This window comes from Anomalospiza imberbis, chromosome 3 (assembly GCF_031753505.1).
Source record: "Anomalospiza imberbis isolate Cuckoo-Finch-1a 21T00152 chromosome 3, ASM3175350v1, whole genome shotgun sequence".
NCBI classification, from domain to species: domain Eukaryota; kingdom Metazoa; phylum Chordata; class Aves; order Passeriformes; family Viduidae; genus Anomalospiza; species Anomalospiza imberbis.
The window spans coordinates 110785307-110806643 of NC_089683.1; the positions used below are offsets into that span (position 1 = coordinate 110785307).

Sequence of the window (21337 nt, forward strand, 5' to 3'; positions counted from 1 at the left end):
GCCCCGCGCCAAGGCAGGGGACGTGCCCTCCTGAGGAATGCTCCCGGGTCACTCCCGGCCCAACAAAGCCAGCGGCTGCAGGGGGCCTCCCAAAGTCGCTTTTCCTCCCCGCCTTCTCCCAATTTTTGGGGGAGGGTAACAAGACCCCTGTCTGCTTCTATGTGATGAGAATGAAAAGAACAAGTGCAAACCCCACATCTCCCTGGACCTTATTTTGCTGGTTTTTTTTTTTTTTTTTTTGAAAAAGTCCTGCAAACTGCTGGCAGGTTTTTTTTAATGGAAAATACCAATCGCCTAAGATCTATACCTAGCCTTTTGCCAATAATGAGAAAACTTCACCTTCTGTCCCCAGCAATTCTTAGGAAATCTTTTGCTGTTATTCCTACAAATCCAATTACAGATTGTTGAGTAGCTAGTGGAGTAAGCTTATTGAGGAGTGTCACATCACTAAGTCGTGCGTATGTGTTTCAGTTTGTAATGTGGTCTGAGCCGCTGTAGAGGTGTCAACTTAAAATGCAAGTAAGTAGCAGAACAGGGCTAATCCCAGCCACTACTCCCCTGCAGCCAAATTGTAGCGCAATGAATGACAGTGGAAATGCAAAGATGCCACTGTGCTTATCACACACAGCCAGATGGTGGACCTGGATCAATGCACACATGCCACGATCAATGCATTTGATAAAGAATTAAGAAGAAAACTGTACATGTTATCAAAGAACTTGTACATGGCATAATTATGATTCTGCATGTGCTTACTGATGATATTGGAGACTCAGAGGCAGGTGATAATGAAACTGATAGGAAGAAATAGCTTAAAGGCTACAGCATATGGCCTCAGCACTAAGAAATCTTGTCAAATAGTTCAGAAAGCTTTTTTAACTGTTATTACAGGCTGCTCATAGTGCAAGCTGGTGGCAACGTTTTAATTTTTTTTAAACCTGAAATGTCAAAAAGTTACAAAAGCAGTACTTTTCAGAATGGTTCAGAAAATAATTAAGATGCTATTGTGTTTTTAAACATGGCAAAAAAACTACAGGTAGAGAGAGCATTCACAATTTGGGGGTGGGGGGAATAGTTGGGCATTTAAATATGCATATACACTTCCGTGTTTCCTGAATAAATGCATTTAGACTTCGAGGGAGCTTGTGGCAGTTTAAGGAATGTATCTTGGTAGCAATTTGCATCCAGAACACCAATTTCTACAGATGCAGTTTCGATAATGTCGAAATTTCGGTATTATCAAAATGTATCAAAATGCACTCAACATCAAACATAGAGTATTTCCCTGCTCTACATTTGCACTCTGTCAGCTGAGTTACAGACACATTGGATGTGAAAGAAGGAAATTCAAGATTGTGGAAAATAAAGTCTAAAGTAATAAAAAAAATTATAATGTATAAAAGGTACCTAAAATACAAATTCTCATGCTCCAGTTGATAGATGAGCTGTCTAATCAACGCCTGGACGTAACTTAAGTGCTCTCATTAGTGTGAAGACCTTCAGGCTAAATAAGACTAAATCCCTTAAAAATTGCTTCTGCAATAGAAAAATCCCCCTTACCATTTTCCTCTGCCTAAATCATATCAATTAAAAAGAGAGAAGGGGAGGGAGGGAGAGAGAGAGGCATTTTCACATGACTTTGTTTTAACTGACACTCAAAAATCTATCTTCTGAATCCAATTTAAAATGTCTAGGCAAAAAAAAAAAAAAAAAGTTCATTAGCAATCAAAGAAACAAAAAAAAAAAATCACCCCGAGTTTAGTTTCTCTTTCACTTTGAACCTGAATCTTTACTCAGTGCTAAGGTGGATAATGCCCATTGAATCCTTCACCCTAACTTCTTTTTTCAACCCCAAACGTTTAATCAACTTTGCAGTTTTGCATTACGTGATAAAATTTATCAAAACGATCCTCTAGAAGATTGAAGCGCTTATTTTATTTTCAGCAGGCTGAGGAGGGACACTCTCTGCCTCCCCCCCGCTCCCCGCCAACCCCCGAATTTCAATTTGTCCTGACAAACCATTGGGTATTAAATTCTAAAGGCACGCAGAGTGCATAAAGAACTGATGGCTTGATTAGCTCTTGTGGTGCAATTGAAGGAGCTGTCTCTCTCCCCGCTTCTCCATTTTGAGAAACACTTTGATCTTCGTTCAAGTCAATTCATGAACATCAACTGACAAGACTGCATGAAACACCCCAATGGTTAGGCCCAAACTCGTAGCAAACTATTTGGTTTCATTAAGGCTTTAGGAGAAGTGACCAGTGACAGTCCTTTCATTCAGAAGCCAACAGGCAAGTGACTATTTAAAGTTTAATGTGCACAATGTACTGCTGAAGGCCACTACACCTATAGTCAGTCACTCAAGTATGAATGCCTTTACCTACTATTTTGTGACATGTGAACTGCTAAGTGCAGCTGCAGTCTCATTAATGCATTTGCCCAGATTTGTTTGCGGGACTAAATAGACGATTCACAGAATTTCTGGTGAGAGAAACAACTGTATCTTCAAAGGAAGGTAGAACAGCAGGTGCTATGTAAAAGCCAGCTATTAAAAAACAGACTGTGCTTCTAAATGCAGCAATTTACTTGAGATTGCACAAATGTAGCAGAAATATTATCTGTTCCGGTTGAAAATATGAAAGAATCTGAATCACATCACCCGCAAAACGCAGGGTGTTTGGGCTGGTGCCGCGCTTTGCTACAGTACACTACTTACACATCACTCTTCCCCTTTTTTAGTTGCCCTCTCCAAAGAGTCCCACTTCAAAGAGTTCATTTTTGCACCAGTTCCTGTCAATGCAGGTCAGAAACACTAAAGTGGAAAGTGGCTGCAGTGCCGTGGCACAAAGAGTCTCCGCGGCTGAAATCAAACAAAGCCCAATTAAACTAATCATAACGTCCCAGTGAACACAAGGAAGCTCACCTGGTATTTCTGGACTTCTTGTGTGAATTCCCAACTCTACTCGGTACTTGGTACTATAATTACCCTGACCAAAATACTGTGAAATTACTGCTCTGATCTACTAATGGCTGCAAAAAATCCCGTCTCTGTGGTTCCATGCCAAGGGGCCGTAGCAAGGTGGCGCAATGCTTTCTGACAGAGACGACAACTTCGAAAAACTCAAAAGGGAAAATTAACGGGATGTGGTTTATGTTGCCAAGGACTGTTCATTAATTACCAATTTAATCACTGCTGGAGGCATGACATTACAAAAATCTGGCTGAAAGTTCTAATAGATTATGAAGACCACCTAAGAAGAGTGACCAAGAAATGTACAAAACAATTAATACTGTTTCACTGCTATCAAAGACACTCAGATTATTTTACATCAAGTGAAGCAAAAGAATTAGTAGCTTCACAGTGCCACCACTAGGAACTGTAAATACAATGGCACACAATTAGTAATGCACATGTGACTTTTCGTTCAAGGCATATATCCTTGGGAAAGCCAGAACACGATAAGGAGAACAAAAGAAACATTTTAAAATGAAATGAATAAAGATTTTAACTCTACCCTTGTGCATGCTGAGCAATCACAGAATAGGCAATGCAAAATACAACTCTAAGTAATGGCGCTATCATCCTGGGATTCACAACAGCGTGTGCTGAACATCCACACGGAAAATGTCCACAGCTATTAGCAGCGATGGAAAAAGAGCATTCCAGGGGCTGAGAAACCCGGGTCTCACTCTGCACACAAAGGGATAGCTCTGAAACAGAGACTTTTTTTTGCCCCCCTAATATTTATAAATGGATAGAAGACGCTAAAATTTTGGAACTAATTTCGTTCGGATGATCTTAAAATTCCATTAATAAACTGCCAGCCTGTTTTCTGTCAGCGAGTTAATGGTATGGCTGCAGACTGTGCAGCACCTTGAATTTACAGCCACATGACAAATAAATTTATATATTTAGGCCAGATCCTTAACTGGTGTAAACAGATACATATTATAGAAATAACAGCAATAAAAATCAGCTGAGAAATTCAAGCATTTGTATCTAAAACTGAAACTGCTAACATTTGTCGTGCATTACCAAAGGTTATGCTTTATTCAGGAAATCCGTCCTGCTATAAAACTGACAGTGCATACTAATTCTTCTTAAAAATTAGTTTACTTGCAGTAATTGATTTATTTTCCCAGCGATGTCAGGGACTTGTCCACAGCAATATTTTTGTACGGTGAAATAGCACAACTTCACACTAAGAAAGTGCTTAAACAGATCAAATATGAAGTCAAAAGATGTAGAACCTCTTTGGAAAGTTACAGGTTTATTTTTATTTTTAATGCATTGTGGAAGGCTAAATAAAAACAAGTTCCTTGCTCCTGCCATCAAGGAATTGAGATCAGACTATCTCAACCTTAGTGGGTTGCTATAAAGATGTAAATATCAGGTCAGCTGTGGGTTTGAAGTGTTCAGTCAGCAGGTCTAACCTCCAGTTAAAGAAAAGTATATTGTAAAAACAACTATAAAACTTAGAATGCTCGTGTAAATACTCCACAGCATAGTCTTATCAGCTTACACCATATTTAAGCACTTTTTAGTGGCATACAGACAAGACATATAAATGAACAACAGGGAATAAGTTACCAAAGCTCAGGGATTACCAAAATAATGTTCAATCTTTTTACCAATTAGATGGTAACTCCTTCTTTGTAATCTTGGGAAGATCTAGTGATCATATCTAAATCTGGTTGCAATTATCAGCATGACAGACTAGTCTTTTTTCAATCAATATTTTCCAATTAATATTAAAAGACCAAGGTTGCCACCTGCAAAGTCCTACACCTCAATAAATTCATGCTAGATGTTTAATTAATAAAGATCAGGTCTTAATCTTTTTTTTTTTAAAGAAAAACAAGATAATAATAACTTGAGAGTGCTTACTTAAATGAATTAACACAACCACCTCAATCACAGACATTTATTTTCCAAGTGAGGAGACTACCAAAAATCCAGCAGTGAACTGGATACCTTTCCTAATACAATAGAAGTAGGGATTCTGATTTGACACAGAAAAAAAAATGAAGCTATTTTGTACTCATTTTCAAGAACCTGAAAATATAACTGGAGGAAAGAACACTCACATTGCTACCTTGAGTTTAAGGCATCTTTCAATCAAAATAAAATATTCTATTTTTGCTGTCTACTCTGAATTTCCTTTTGATACCACTTCTGTTCAAGCTGGCTACAGTTTACTTCTTGGAGGTAAGAGTGGACAGTTTGGAGCTTATTAGATCGGAGAGGCAGCAGATTATTGCTGGACACGATCAATAAATGGGATCATTTATTAAAGTGTTTTTTCTGAGAATTTAAAATAATGCTTTGTTTTTATTTTATTTCAGTCAGCATATCCAGTATCTGTGCAAATGTATGCAACCAAAATTAAAGATCATAAAGATTCATATCCTTTCAGATTCTGTCACTTTCTGAAGCCTTTCTAAAAAGAACTTCCATTTGCACTAGTCCAGTGCATGCAAAAAAAAAAAAAAAAGTTATCATTTTGCACTCAAATATTTATGAAAATGAAAAGTAATGGGCACAACAGATTGACACCTGAAGTAGAAAGAGCTTATTAAAAATGAATTAGATACAGCTGCAACAAGTCCTTTGAGCAAGGGAGTAATAAAAAGCAGTATTCTGAGCAAGGAGAAACAATCTCATGGCACAGCCCGTTCCTCTGCCCTCTGCTCACAGTGTTCATGTGTTTGGAGGAGAGAGCTTCCCGGTGAAGTACTTTGTATCTGCAAAATCTACTACATCATTGCCACTGCTCTTTCAAATCTTTTTTTTTTTTTTCAATATATACACATTGAGGCAGCTACTGCTGTCATTCAGTTTGAATAAATATAAAATAACGGTACCAGAGATAATTAAACCCAAATCTTTCTCTGTACAGAAAGCAGGGTAGCAACAGTTGCAATTAAGCACAGCAGCAGCCTCAAGATTACTCTCCAAACCCCCTCACATCAGTTTTTATTATTCTGGTTTTAAATTCTTATTGTTCAAATGGAGTCCCTCACAATTTTTAGTGTAGTTATACTCGAATGCTGCTCTGAAGAAAGAATTACTATTTTCCTATTTCACAAAAGGTAGAAGACAGAGTGATTCCCTCCAGGTATCATGCTATTGAACTCCTGCATCCCAGAATCTATGCCAGATCCTAAATATGCAAAATTTTTGGCCAAATCCATCTATGGGTGGCCCAGTCCTGCACCTAAATAAGGAGGAATCCTTAGCTCATGCAAAACCCAAGTAACTTCAGGAACTATCTGTAGCCCCTGGTAGGGAGAAAAACACATCCTTTGCCAGATGAGCACTATTTTTCACAAATTCCATTAGATGCGGCATTCCCTGCTAAAGCTGTCTGCCTTACAAAAACAAGTTAACAGAATCAGACACAGGATTTAGGAGATGCCAGAAATAAAGCTAGTGGGCATAATCTTAGTTTTCATCCTGCTCTGTATCCTCTAAAACAGAGCCTTATTGTGGCACCACCTTTACTTTCACTATCTCGTGGTCTTCAACCCAGCCCTGAGCTCTACCCAGTGGCGTTCAGTACTTTGGTTTATTTTCACTGTTCAACATGCAGGCCCATCAACACATAGCATTATTCTTTACACCATGATATTCACGTCTTGCTCTGAAGACAGAATTGTTAATTTCTTGATTTCTTTCCACAGTGCCCACCTCTATGGTATTTAAGAGCCTCAAGAGCATTAATCACATTCCCTTCTCACGGCAAGCCGTGGAAGAGTTATTACCCCGCTCTTCTGATGAGAACTGAGACGGAGAGATGCAGCTAAAAGGATCTATCTCTGGGTGCTTGCTCTGGGAAGCCTATTAGTTGGATTTTTTTTCAGTATACTAAGCTTTATAGCCATTTATACGTCTCAAGCACAGCTCCAATTGATTTCCCTGACAGACCTGGATGCTCAGTATATCTGCAAATCAAACTTTTGCCTCAAAGCGATCCAGAAAGGAAGGACACAACAAATAGTGACCACCTGGAGGATATTTGGCTCAAAAGACTTAGTGGCACTGATCAGAACTCGGGTAAAGGCAGAAGTACATTTAATTTTTTCAAGCACCTAAACCATGACCTCATCTTTTCACTCCTTGCAGTCCCTGCTTGGTTTGTCGTACACCGTTCAATTTCTGCAATCAAAAGCACAGAGGTCCTCTGGACAAACAGCCTTCTACATCACCTCTATCCTCCGAGGAAAATGAGACACAAATGCTTTGGGGAAAATAGTATGTGATCACATAATTAAAGACTACATCATAATGCATATACACAAAGGAGGTTAATTAAAGTTGCCTGTGCATTTCTTAACTCCTAATTCCATTCTCTGTAATCATGCTGACTCCATAACCATAGCCATTTGAGTTTGGAGAGTAAATGACAACTGCAGTAAATTTCCATTCTTTATGTGGCCCAGTCACTAAAAGAAAGTAAGAAGATTTTGCCAACGGCCTATACAAATATTTGCTGACAGCAGTTATGCTGAGATTCAAGAATGAGAGATTCCATCCCATGTTCTGCAGATGAGGATTCCCCTCCTGGAAATGCCTTTTAGGCTCATGACTTCTGAATATTTCCCACTCACTGTGGTCCCCTCTAGCCTGTCACTTTGCCAGATAGGTCACCTAGCCCAGCTCCAGTCTCCTCACCTTTCCAACATCACATTTCAGCCAAGCTGCCGCTGCTAACAACCATCACTACAGGTTGATATTTTACAGCATCTGGTGGGAGCAGATATGTCCCTTCCAGCCCTGTGATATTCGCCATGAGAAAAGGCAAGTTAAAGAAAAATAAGTAAGCTAATAAAAAGGCTCTCCTGGTTAAAAGCTAAGTGATTACAGCTGCTATATCAGATTGCAAATGACAGAAGCATCTCGTAAAAGAGTCACCACATGCACACATACATCAAGAAAGCAAGCAGAAAGGCTGAGCTGTTTATAAATCTACCATAGAGAAAGGGATCCACGAGGGGATCAGTAACTCTGTTCACAGAGCTCTTAAGCTAATTCTTCCAGTCTCCAAAAGGCTGCATCAATTTTAATGACACAGCTATGATCCTCCCAAACCATGAGAATCATTTCAAGGAGGTTCTGATCAATGCAGTCTCCCCGTAGACTTCAAATACCTGCACACATACCTCCACATGCTGTCTGGCATGCATACAGCTTGAGATTGAAGGCTTCTGAGAAGCACCAAATAAGCAGACATAACACTGAAAAAACTTCTACCATGCTGCAAGGAGGGAAGAAATGGGAGAAATGAAGCTGTACTCTGTGCTTAGAGGAGAAACAGCAACACTGTGTTTTTCAAAATGGACTTTTACCAAAACAAATCAGGTGGGCACACACCAAATAAACCTGTATTCATGGCCATGGCAGAGACTTGGAAACTTCCTCCCTATTGCTGACCCTGAGCAGCACCACTGCCCGTCTTCAGCGTGCACATGTCCAAGCCCAGGCACTGAACGCTGTTCTCACCTCGTCAGTGGGAAAGCAGAAACTCCTGGTTCCCACATGACACATGGAAAGTGGTCACAGCAAGGCCTAGGAGATGAGGCTTTGCTAAAGTCACTGAGGACTGCACAGGCTTCGTTTAGCTGGGGTGACTGGCAGCACAGTCTGAAAGACTAGGATGCTTAAAGCTCTTTTTGAGAAGGTATCAAAAAAGGTGCAATTGCAAACTTCAAGAGTTACTTTCAGAAGTATTGCCCCTGAACTATCTCTTCAAAGTTTTCTTATTTAAAATTAGATCTTCCTGTTTCAAAGCATTTACTTTTGAATCTCAATCCATCCTGAAAATGAGCCTCGTCCAATTTCCACTACTAAATGCTGATTCTCATTATCACAACTCTCATTTGGATAACACACTACTACACATTACTGCACACTGACACATACAACACTGCTTTGAGTCAAAGTTCTTCTTATTAACCTTAATGACCAAAAAGCCATGAATAGAAATAAGTCTGTGCTATATGCTAAGAATCAAATGAGCAATGACCTGTAGAAAACTGGCAGAACTACATCAAACGGAAATGCCTCATCTCTACTAATATCAAATATGTTAAAGGAAAAGAGGAACCAATGTGTTTTATCTTACACCTATATATGTTGATGCACACATGCATTCTCTTTCAGAATATGCACATGCTTTATAGACATATATGTGTATAACATATACATACATGTTATACACAGCTTTATATACTGTATTTTATTATATACCAACTGTAAGAGTCTCCAAATCACATCTCCACGACACACTTCAGAGCTGAGGAGCTTCCGTCGTTCTTATGTGACAAATAAGTCAAGAGTGCCCAGATTTCACATGGGCCAGGACCATTTGTTCCAGGACAGTTCTCCCTGAGCTTCTGATGGAGGCAGCAAGAAACTTTGGCTCTGCCAAGCTGCCCTAAAAGACTGCCCTTTCCTTTCCTGCAAGCTTCTATTTAATTTTTCAGCTTCTGTAACAAATGAAATAAGGTCCCACGGGTAATCTGGCAGTCTTAACTCTCACCCTGAAAACCCTTCACCATCTCCTACCCTCCAGCTGGTTTTCATGGCCTGGACACCATCTTCATTTTTGTCTAACTTCACATTGCCACCTACCTAGGGCACCTCTTCTCTGCATGCCACTGAGGCAGCTCCTTTTACTCCTGTTTGGATTTCATTAGCAGGACTCTGAGGCTAAAAGAGAAAGTTTTGCTTCCCAATACTACGGCCTGCATCAGAAGGGGCCTCATTCCTTAGGAGAGCAATGGTAAAAGATGCTCTTGCTGGGCAGTGTCCATGCAGACAACTTTTACTGACACTCGGGAACTTTTCTGACTTTCAAGGCTCTCTGACAAGATTGTGGTATTAACACAACTTTGACTGTTTTGAACAGATTTTTCAAGAGAATCTAACCATCTTTTCAAATTTTATCTGATTTTAATATGAGTAAAACAATGCTTTGTCAAACCTAATACAGAGAAAGAGATGAACAGGTTTTTTTGACCTTAAAAAAAAAAAATTAAAAATATTACCCTGAGGCAGAAGAGCTGACAGGGAAGATTTCAGCTCAAACAATGAAATACTAGCAAAGTTGTAAAACCTTTGAAAATAGGAGTTCGTAATAAAAAATGTTAGGCAACTTTAATTGCAGTTGTTTCTGCCTGAGTAGTTGCCTATAGTAACTCCCCTCTAATGCTTTTCTCTTTATAAAAAGATAATTAAAAAAAAATCCAAAGTGAAATTTATACTAAAATGTATATATCCGGAAAAAACTTAAAAAACAGAATAAGAAAAAATTATTTTATGCATCATTATACAAATAAGTATATAAATAAGACTTGTCTGCGTATACAAATATATTTTGAAGTAAAATGAAGTATCAGTCTATGAGAGGAAAAAAAGAAAGACCAGCATGGATCCAAGAGAGTTAAGAAAATAAAATGAAACATGCAAATGACTGTCTTCATTTTTTGATTGTATGATCCCATTCCTTTAAAGAGCAGGATCTGCCCCTCAGGACTCAGCTCTGAAAGGTGGGGATCTGTAAAGATTCCAGCCTTCCTCTGTATCATTATTTTACAGTTATATTTACATTCTCAGCTGCCAGTACAGTCTCTAATGTGCAATAGTTAGAATCACAAAACCTGCATTGCAAAGGTTTTGCATAAAAATTAATTAGCTTTCATCTCCAGAGAGTAGGAATCCTTCCAGGTCACCATGGAAGCCACTGGAGATGCAACCACAGCTGCTTCAACACTGGAGCTCATTCCCCAGCTCCACTTTCCCCCTCACCAGCATAATCAACTTTGGTGACAAAAAGGAATTGTTTCATCAACTCTTTTTCAAGACTGACACAAGCAGCTCCATTCACTGCAACAACACTTCTAAAGCAGCAAGGAGCTCACATCAGAGGCTCAAGGAAATGATTTACATTAACTGAAAGAGAAGCAATCAGAAATAGCACAAATTACTTCACTATCGTTTAACAAGCACTGTTTGAGTTTCACCCCACCAGAAACTGCAGTGCCAATCAAAGAAGATGCTCCCAGACTTCTCCTTCCAGGGAAGCGGGAGGCACCTTTCTGTTGGCCATAACATCAGGAGAAATAGGTTTTAGCAGTGAATGAAGGACACCCGACACATCAAACGTAGAGAAGAAATGTTCTGCAAGGACATGCCTCCCCCCACGACAGCACACACAACGCATTTGAACTCTGCAAACTGCAAGAGTGGCCAGTGTTTCTTACATCGTTCAGCTGCTTATTGCGGGCTGGGATGAGGGTACTGCTTAGCTGTTTATTCCCTGCCTTTAATGCTGCATCTCTTCTTGCTTGCTCAAGGAGAACTCTCGCTCGTTCTTTAAGTTCTTCCTGTCTTGACAACATACGTTGCTTAAAAATAAAGAAATATAATTAACAGCAAGGCAGCCTCAGGGCACTGAAGGTTTATACAGTAGTTAATAGCCAGCGGCCTTCCTATACAATAAAGGTCAGGAGCCACATGAATTATGTCTTCATGAGGTGACAGAGCATTCTGTAGAAATGAAAAGATGATAAAAATGTAAAAAAAAGTCATAGGCCTTTATAATGTAAATAGGAGTTCTCTTCCTTCCCCTTAAAACTTAATTTCTGTCAACATTTAATGCTTATAAACTTCAACTGTGGAAAAAAACCCAAATGGCTTCATAGAAGCCATGTCAAACGTGCTATGTGTTTCTTTATTTGCTTTAATATGTATGCAAATATGGCTACAACAAAAATGCTTTGCTGGCTACTTATATGGGTACCACTCACTTACAACTTAAATTGAACACAAAGAGGCTGGGTACAAGGTGAAAAACCCTGCAAAAATATCTGCTTCTACTGAATTTATGAATGTGCACAAGAAAGTCCCTTCTTCATACAAAGGACTGAGCCTCCTTTAAGAGCAGAAATAGCAAAAGGGGGTTCTGCACAGGCAACAAGAGAACATGAGCAGCTCCCAGGCAGACACACTCCCAAGGGACAGTTCCTAGTCAAGGTCAACTATGAAGAGTGGGAAAATGCATCTCCAGGCCTTTCCATGGACCAGGGCTGGGACAGCTGGCACAGCCTGCTGTGCTCCTGCAACAACCATGTGGAAATGGAGGTGGTTGACTCTAATCAGCAACTGAGTGTAGGTTCAGAGGGAGCCTCACATCTGAGATTTTATTGCCATGTGCAAATGCACCAATAATTAACGACTAAGAACGGCCTTCAAAGCCAACTCCTGCTTTTTCTTGGCCTGTTACACCCTTGCCCATGAAAATCTTCAAAGAGAACAAATCCTGTCTCCTCCTGCTCTTTTATTCTGTATGGGCCAAGCCGTTCCTTTCCCATCCAATACACAAAGATGATGATGATGATGATGATGATGATGATGATGATGATGATGATGATGATGAAAAGAAACCTCACAAGATTTCATTGATTAAAGGAAAGAAATTAGCTGGCTCTGGAACCAATATTTGGCCATTATCACTCATCTACAGACTGCTTCTCTTACAATAAAATGATCTTTACGGTGCTTACTCAGAAAAAAAAAAACCCATAAAAATATTTGAAGCAATTCATACTACCAGAAGACTGGATATATTCTTTTCTTACCAGAGCTAATGGCACAAAGCCCAAACTCAAGAAAACTCTTCACAGGGATAAAATTATAATCCTGCTTTGGCATTTTTGTACGTGGAGGTGATAACATGTTTTACATATTTTTATGATGATATGATTTATTGATAATACTCAGCATGCATATAATATTCAACTTCCATTCTCACAATAAATCTGCAAGGTAGGTGGGCATACACTGTTATCTTTATAGAAAGCAAAATGACATTGTGGTGAAGTAACATGCCTTAGGCCACTCAATGGAAAAAAGCATCATTTAACAGGCTGGAGTTTCTACCTCACCATCCTGGCTATGTTCATGAGACTCCATGGTTTCCCAGACAAGACTTTGAATTATCTTTAGTAAATTTTAAGGTATTCAAAGCTTTACATTTCCTAGTGAATTTATATATTTTTCCAGTTTTTGCTTCAGTATGCAACACTCAAGAGGAAATGAGCTGCAACAGACAGTGGCAAAAGCTTTGGAGCCATCTTCGAGATAGCTGAGAACATAAATTTCTTTAATTGGAGAGAGATTGGAAAGATCAAGAGTGGGACAATTTCTGTAAATTAGTTTTTCATGTAATGATTGTTTTTCAGCACCACCTACTTCTCAGGCAAAACATTTATTGTCCAAAAATAAAAATACACTTTTCACCTCACCATTTATGCTGAAGATTTGGTGTAAATTACAAACACAGAGAAAGAACTTGAACAGCACGTCCATCCTAATTCAGACACAAATGTCTTACCTGGGCTGTTTTTGCAGTTTGATCTGCATGATTTAAAGGCGTTCTGGCATCACTGTCAGAATCAGATTCTGTTTGCCTCGGAGAAGCATGTGGTTTCTTTGCAAGATCTGTATCCGTATTATAGGAGTATCCAGGCTTAGAAGTAGGAGATAAACTTGGTTTTGTGACAGGTGAACTGGGATCTGCTCTTGTGCTCTCTGTGGATCCTATACATCCCAGCTTTTCTTGCTCCGAGAAACCAGGGGTACTGTCTAAGCTCTGGTGTCTCTTCTTGTTGTTATCTTCACAAGCAACTGTGGGAGACATATCCTCTTTTTGATCACTGACATGTGCTAAGTCACTGAAGTCTAAAGTGTCAGTTATCAGCAATTTCTTCCTTCCCAACACAGGCTGCACTTGTGTTGTGTCTGTGGTGCTACACTTCCCAATTTCTTCAGACGCGGAAGTCCTTCCAGAGCTCTGCTGGGATTTCTGTGGATCCGTGTCACTTCGAGTCCTGCGTGAAGAAGGGGAAGCTGTGCTTGGGCTTAAGTGGTCGTCAGGAGTCTGATGCTCGCTCTCAGACTCACCGACGCCGCTGTCGTTTACGAACACGGAGTCATCCTGCGAGGCGAAGTCTGCCAAAGCGCTGTCCGCTGCCTGCAGCTCGGGCTCCCGGTTCAGGTCGCTCAGCTCCGCGTAGAACTTCTCCTGGTCCACAGAGCTGTTTGTGTCCGTCTCGTAGTTCCCCACTTTGTATGTGCTCTTACTGCTGTTCTCCTCTATCTGAACCACGTTCAGCTCCTGGCCGCAGAAATGTGCCCTTATCTGATAGAGATAGGTCATGACAGTCAGTTTGTCAGGGATGGCTAACAGAACCATGTCCGAGGGCTCCAGCAGTCGCGATATTCCCAAGCTGGCAAAGCCGTCGTAAGCCTTTAAAGACAGACAAAATAAAGATCACAGTGTGACAGTTTCTTACCCATCATAACATCTCAAGAATGCAAGTGGAAGTTTCAGTCAAAATAAGCAAGCCTAAAACACATCCACTATTACAGGGAGAACATGGCTCTGACTCTATTATTTATTATTTTTTGGCTTCATTATAGTCATTGCTACTTTTTGGTGCACCATCCAACATCCAGCTCATTGTTTTGTTCTGATGGTTTCTACATATGTCCCGGGATATCTTCACAGCAAAGCAAACTGAGAGAATGTAACCAGCAAAAACACTCAAATGGCATTGTTTTAAATATTTTTAACATACTTCAATGCCATACTATACTCTAAAATATTTTATTACTCAAAATTGTGACACTTCTATGAGTAACCAGCTATTCATGAAACTGCAGCTTGAAAGCCCTTCTTTTTGCACTAGGAAAACCTACCGATATCTTAAATGGTTCTCACTCAAGTAGGAGGAAACAAGCAAACAAAAAAAGTGTAAGAGCTGGACCAGAGAAAAAAGGAACTCAGGATGGCTTTTTAAGATAAGGAACAAAGATATAAGAAACACGACACTAATCCATCTTGAGCTTTATCATTGATGATCAACCTTCTGCCTTCTATTGGTCATGTAATTGCAGTGATTCCTGCTGATGAAAAACTATGTCCAGATAGTCAAAAAGAACACCACCACAGATTACCTGACACTAGACATGAATCACATTAATCCATCAAGCAAATGCATTTAAAAAACATTTGTTGATGCTAAATTTATGAGAAAGAGAGAGTGAAAATCATTCCCATTTCACTTTACTTTCTAAAAGCTAAGCAGTTGCAAGCCTCCAGCTTTGTGAGGCCACATTGTCTTCTTTTACTGCTGGCCCTTTAAGTGAGTGGGCTTGGTGCATCAGGTTTTTCTAGTTTTGAAGAATTAAAGCCGTTTCTCAATTTACAATTAATTATTACTATCCTGGATTAACCTTGGAAGACAATATTGTGTTTCAAGGAAGTCTTTAAAAGGCCTCCTGTTAGCGTAGATGCACTCAGTTAAAGCATGTGGGCTTCTCCTCCCCCAGGAATCCTGCAGCTCCTTTTCACCGTCTCCTGAAGGGGCTTACAGTGTTCACACTCGATCCTACATTATTTTGAACAAAAGCAGATGCTAAATTTAAGACATGGATGAGAAAACTGTCCTTTCACAAGGAAACAGTAACACACATCACTGGCTTCAACTCTTCAACTTTATGTTGTTTCTTTAATTTCTTGAGTTTTAAAAGAACAGAGAAAAAAAAAACAATTATGTGTTTTTTTTTTTTTAATCCACTTGGTTTTGATACTACTAAGTATTCAACAGTGAGACAGATTGTGAGGTTGGGCTAGCCTGCTCCTGGCAGACCCAGATATTTTGTTTGCTCTGAGAAAAGGAGGCTCTCTCCTCCTCCTCGCAATGTCCTTCCCTACTCAGTGGTCCAATAGTTTTCATTTCAGCTGCTTTCCAAACTCTGCTTCCAAAAGCTGGAATTTATCTTCCCGAAATTTTGCACGGCTCCCCTAGTGCTAAGGTATAACTTTCCAAAGCACTTTAGGTGAAGTAATTTTTATAACACTGTAACAAATGATTTGCAGAGTTTATCTAGACATAGAAATGGTCTGAATAATTTATATTTAAGCTCTTCTGGCTCTCCCCATACAAAATGATTTGGCCTAAAATCATTGCTGCTATTTGGTGTGGTATTTCTTGGGAAGGTTTATTATTATGAGAGATTGTTATGGCATTTATAAATACAGAGCTGTGCTTAGATATAGGAGCAGCAGAGACAAACATGACTGATGTATTTGCTGATACAAAAGTCCAGATGGAGCAGAACAACAGCAAAATGATAGGTGGGAGGGAATGGCAGCAACTCGGATGGTAGAAGAGGGACAGCTGTCATTTACAGCATCTTGGGAAACAGAGCTGGAGGAGCAGGATGAGGGTGACTGTGGAGGAGAGGGAGACAAGATGGGTGGAACTGAATAGACATGGGGAGCACAGAGAGCAGTGCAGGGATTTGGGGGGAAGCCTAAGGCATGGCAGATACCAGGAATGATGGATGCTCATAGGACCAGAAACCAGGCTGGGCAGGAACACACAGCGAGCCATCCGTGCTATCTGTGGACTAAAGGTAATGCCAGGATGTGTTGTTTGCTAAGTGGGTCAGTGCTGATTCAGCGGCATAAATAACTTGTTACCCCACACTGCAGGTGGTGGAAGTCACCATCTGAAGAATGACAGGACTTAAGGACAGGCACGGCAGCCAGGGCAGCCAAAGCCCATAGACATGACTTGACTTAACCTCCTTTTATACTCTCAATTTCTTATTTATATGCTAATAAAACTAAATTCTATGAGTATCTTCCAGGGTCTATAAAATTAAGGCAGGGACAGTGTTTCAGGACTGTCAGGAAAGGTACTTGCTTAGAAGTAACACAACAGCAGGACTAAATTTGGAATGATGGATATTCTCAGTACAGCTGCAATCACTTTTTGTTGGCTGTTCTGTTCTTCTGGTGATGCCTGGGATTAAACACAGTTATTTCCTGCCGATGCCTGACACCTATTTCCCATCCCCTCTCATTCTCATCCACACTTTTGCTTCTCTCCTTTCAAAGTACACTAGATATGTAGATTGGCATGCCAATATTCTACAGACAGTAGCTCTAGAAATAGCAAGCAATAGAAATTGTGTTTACTGGATGTATCCAAGCAGCACTATGTGATGGGTTGTCCTTCACTACCAGAAAAGCTGGGAGCTTCCTGATATTCCAGCATATTTATAAATGCATCATATTTCTAACTAGTTTGTAACATGGTATTAACAGTAAATTTTCCAAGTCAAATTATTTTTGTTAAACAGAGGCATAACTCAGCCTCGATTTTTGCAAATATTTACTACTCTGCATGTTTAACTCTGCTTCTACATGATCCTACTGATGCCAACAAGCATCTCCTACACCTGCAATTAGATATGTTCTTATGACTTGTTTTTATGAATTGTAGTGGGGAGCATGAACAACTATTATAAAAACATTAACTCCAGTTTCAAGGTAAGGAATACTTTCCATTTTGACTCAATACTACCCCTTTAAATCTGCATTCTTCTATTTAAATGTATAATTTACAAGGATTCCTTTTAAAAATGGGATATTTTATTAAGATGATCACTCAAGTTCAAATGTATTGAGGAATTTCTTAGAAATGGCCAAGAACTGTGGGGCATCATAAAAATTAAAAGGGCCAATTGAACATCCAAAAGATATACCCACACCACAAATGAAACAAGCTTCTCTAAACAATAATTAAAACCAGAAATTCATTGTTAGAACCATACTGTTGTGCCCTTCTACTCCTCATTCCTTCATCTTGTCAAAGACCCAGCCCAAGTCTTGTTTAGTAGCATGTATTTTTAAAGTGCAGGACACGTTATTAGCAACACAAAATATTTCTATTGTTCATAAGGAACTATAGTGCCAGCATGCTATAATTTTAATACATTTTTCATTAATTTAAATTTAATTGTTATTTAATAATACTCAAATGGACATATTAAATCAAATTAGCTGTCTAACACTACTAGGAAGGCAAAATGGATAGTTAGACATATCTGAGATTTAAGTAGAAGCACAACTCTTTAGACCAGCTGGGAAAGTATCCCTGTAATGTTTGGAATTTTATCAAAGATAATCCTGGTTTCTCTTTTGTTCCTGATAGAAATTTGAATTTCCAATGTGCATCAAAAATACTTTTCAATTCAGACTGATGCCAATGTAGTAGTTGTTTGGGATATTTTAAATATATGTATATTCAGGACACTAAGCCTATTTATCTATCTCCCACTGAAGTATTTTTCTTTTTTTTTTAATTTACTGACAAGCTGATTGACAGACATCAATTGGGATCCATCAGCACAAGCACCACAGGCAGTATTCCAATCATTTCCCAACTCTGTAACACACTGACATATTGGCCAAGATCAGATGTCACAGGTAAATACCCTTTTTTATTCAGCATCAGTGGCAGCAGCCAATTGGCAAGTGGTTGGTCTGTGTTATAAAGAACCTCTGATGACATGCCTTTTTTAAGAGTGCATTTCCATCCCTAATCACACACAGTATTTGCACTGAAACAGTTGTTAAGAAATCTTAAGATTTGCTCTTTTTTTTTTTTTTTAAATTAAAATACAAACAAGGTCATGCACTTCTAAAAGATATACTCTTATGGGTTAACCTTTAATCTATGGTTTTCCTTTGGGGAGAGGGAGAGGCAGAAAAACATAAAAAAAAAAAAAAAAGAGCTGCTTCAGACAAAGAAAATCATCCTATTCATGCAAAGATGTTATTTTAATTGGTTAGGAGGAATCATTGTCAAATGTGTTACATATCTGCATGGAATTTCTAGGCAGCCATTGTTGGCAGTGCTGCATTCACTCCAACCAAGGGCACACGGGGTTATCTGGCAGAACTGTGTGAGACCAGGAAATAAATCTGCAGGAAGCAACTGAGATACTCAGCGTAGCTGTCAGGCAAAGGCTGGCAAAGTGATGAAAGAAAAAAACTGCACAATAACAACAATCACTATTTCTTCAATTCTGGGAACTATATCCTGTTAGAAGGACAGGCTAAAAAGTTCACTGTTTGCCATCACAGTTTCCCAAAGAAAAGATGGTCATACTGCTAACAGTTTTAATTAATAATCTATTCTTTCTTTTTTATAATCCAGCTTAATTAGGCCAGACGCTCAACAAAACTTGAAGTACAAAAACATATGGTCACAGAAAATACTGTGATGTCACAGATAATCCACTTAGGTCATTATAAGTCCTCCTATTATTATGGAAAAAATATCATCAGCCAAATACTCATTAGATAGGAGCAGCTCAGAGATATTTCATTATTTATAATACTTAAGTGCTAAATTAAAGACAAGTAACTCCCTGTCTAACACATAAGTGTGCGGGCACATTAAAATATAAACAAAATTAATTTTAATAAAGCACTTTCAGAAATTCCACGTAAGTAAATAATACTAGATTGTAGATATGTTTGCTATATAATATTGAACTTGGTTAATTTTTCCAAAGTGTATTTTTATACCTTCATCCCAGTTAAATTTAGTGCCTTTTAAAGCAGTATAAAAATAAAATCACAGCTTTAAGAAGGCAGATACTTAAAACAATTTTCAGATGATCTTCAGGAACAATTTTATTATCAGTGACTCACATGAAAATTGTAATTTCAAAACATGTCCCTAGGGCCCAACTGAAGCTTGGAACATATCTAAAATAGTGAGCAGAAATAGTCTTCTGGGGATCCCCAAACTGAATTCCTGCTTCTTCCAGAGAAACTTTTTACATCTTGCACCTACAAAGAGTGGTTCAAAACAGTTGCACAGCACAAGGCTATTAACTATTTTGCCAACATTTAATTTATTTGTAAAGTAATATCTCAACACCTTTTATCCTAAACCTCCCTTGCTGTGCACACCACTTCATTCAGTCGATGCAGGCTAAGAGTAGGTGTAAAATTTCATCTTTAAAAATATAACAATCACCATCAAAGCAACATCAACTGTGCCCAGCTCCCAGAGCCTTGCTAAAACAACAGCAAGAGAAGCCTTGTGTGCCGCAGTCCAAGAGCGGTCACATTTTTCATTCTTTTAATTACGCGGCTGATTGGAAAAACCAGAGCAGTGCCCACAGAAGGCTGGCCAGGCCCTTGCTCTGCTCTCACAGTTAATGTAGGCCATACAAATATTAAACTCCAGTGCCAGCCTTGCACTTGTTGTGAATGTTAAAACCATGACGAACTCGAGTCAATAACGCATCCGATTTGAACGGCGGGAGGCCGAACACCTTCTGTGAGCAGCAGTTATCACCTTACAAAACAACCACACTTTCCCAAAATTAACAAAAACCCGCAGTGAAGTCAAAATTGAGGCTATGGTTTTGTTTCTGGTTTGTTTTTTTTTTTTTTTCTTTTTTCTTTCTGCCTGGCAGTTCTTACCTTTTTGTTGTTTTCTTTAATATCTTGAGGATTCAGGGACTTGTAGTCACTGAGGGGGAAAATGGCACAGTGGGTATATAGAGTATTTGATAAAAGCAGCAGTTTTAAAACAAACTAAATCTAAAAATTTGACATACAATAATATCATACAGTAACTAGCAATTTCACAGCAATTCAATCAACAAAACTAATAGTGTGGAAAATTAAAGGAATAAATAAATAAATAAATAAACACCGATTACATGTTTCATTGCCTGAAGCTCTCCATCTAAAAAGAAGTTAAGGCAGGGACTAGAGGCCAGCCTTGACAACCAAATTTACCAGGAGGTAATCCGTCCTTGTCAGCATACAAAGAGCTTATTCCTCTCATCTCATTTCAACACTGGCGCAATTCTCATAATCATCTTGAAGTCAGTTCTTTGTATAAGATTAAGAAGAAGAAAAACAAATCACAGAGAGGGGAGAAATAATTGTTTATGAACAAGGGAGAGCGAAGAGGTCACAAAGTTTGAGCATTCATAAACTTGGTTTCTTAGAAAGGACAGTTCCCTGCTTGAAAGCAAAGGGTGAAAACAGTTCAGCACAAAAAACGCACTGGTATTTGATTTTCAAGTTAAAAAATTGTTCAGTATTTCTACGAGAGTTAGCTTATGCAGGCAGAGAGTATACAACTTACATTAGGTCTGGTCTAAAGTGATGTAATATTGCACAAAAGGATAAACCGTTCCTCCACGACGTGGTGAAATTGGTGATTTTCACTCCCCTATAGTTTTTTGTAACTTCTTTGCACCACACAAGCAATGACTGACTAGCATTTGGCTTTCTCCCCAAAACAGGACTTGGTATTGGGCTTGGCTGGAAAAAAAAAAAAAAAAAAAAAGAAAAGAAAAAGAGAGAAGATAAAAGAATTTAATGGAAGATGAGAATTAACATTAATTGACCTAACTAGATGATGTGTATCCTTTGATGTGAGT

General features: G+C 39.0%; 1 protein-coding gene across 16 annotated transcripts in view; it reads right to left on the reverse strand.

Moving 5' to 3' along the window:
• Positions 1–21337, reverse strand: part of EHBP1 (EH domain binding protein 1) — a 205091-nt gene that overhangs the window by 58073 nt on the left and 125681 nt on the right. For 15 of the 16 annotated variants that reach the window (XM_068186432.1, XM_068186438.1, XM_068186436.1 and 12 more), the window contains 4 exons: positions 21040–21218; positions 20364–20412; positions 13398–14312; positions 11266–11409 (listed from right to left, as the gene is read on the reverse strand). In XM_068186432.1, coding sequence (XP_068042533.1) covers positions 11266–11409; positions 13398–14312; positions 20364–20412; positions 21040–21218 — 1287 coding nt within the window. The remainder of the gene's footprint in view (positions 1–11265; positions 11410–13397; positions 14313–20363; positions 20413–21039; positions 21219–21337) is intronic. The other variant, XM_068186440.1, reaches the window with a different exon arrangement.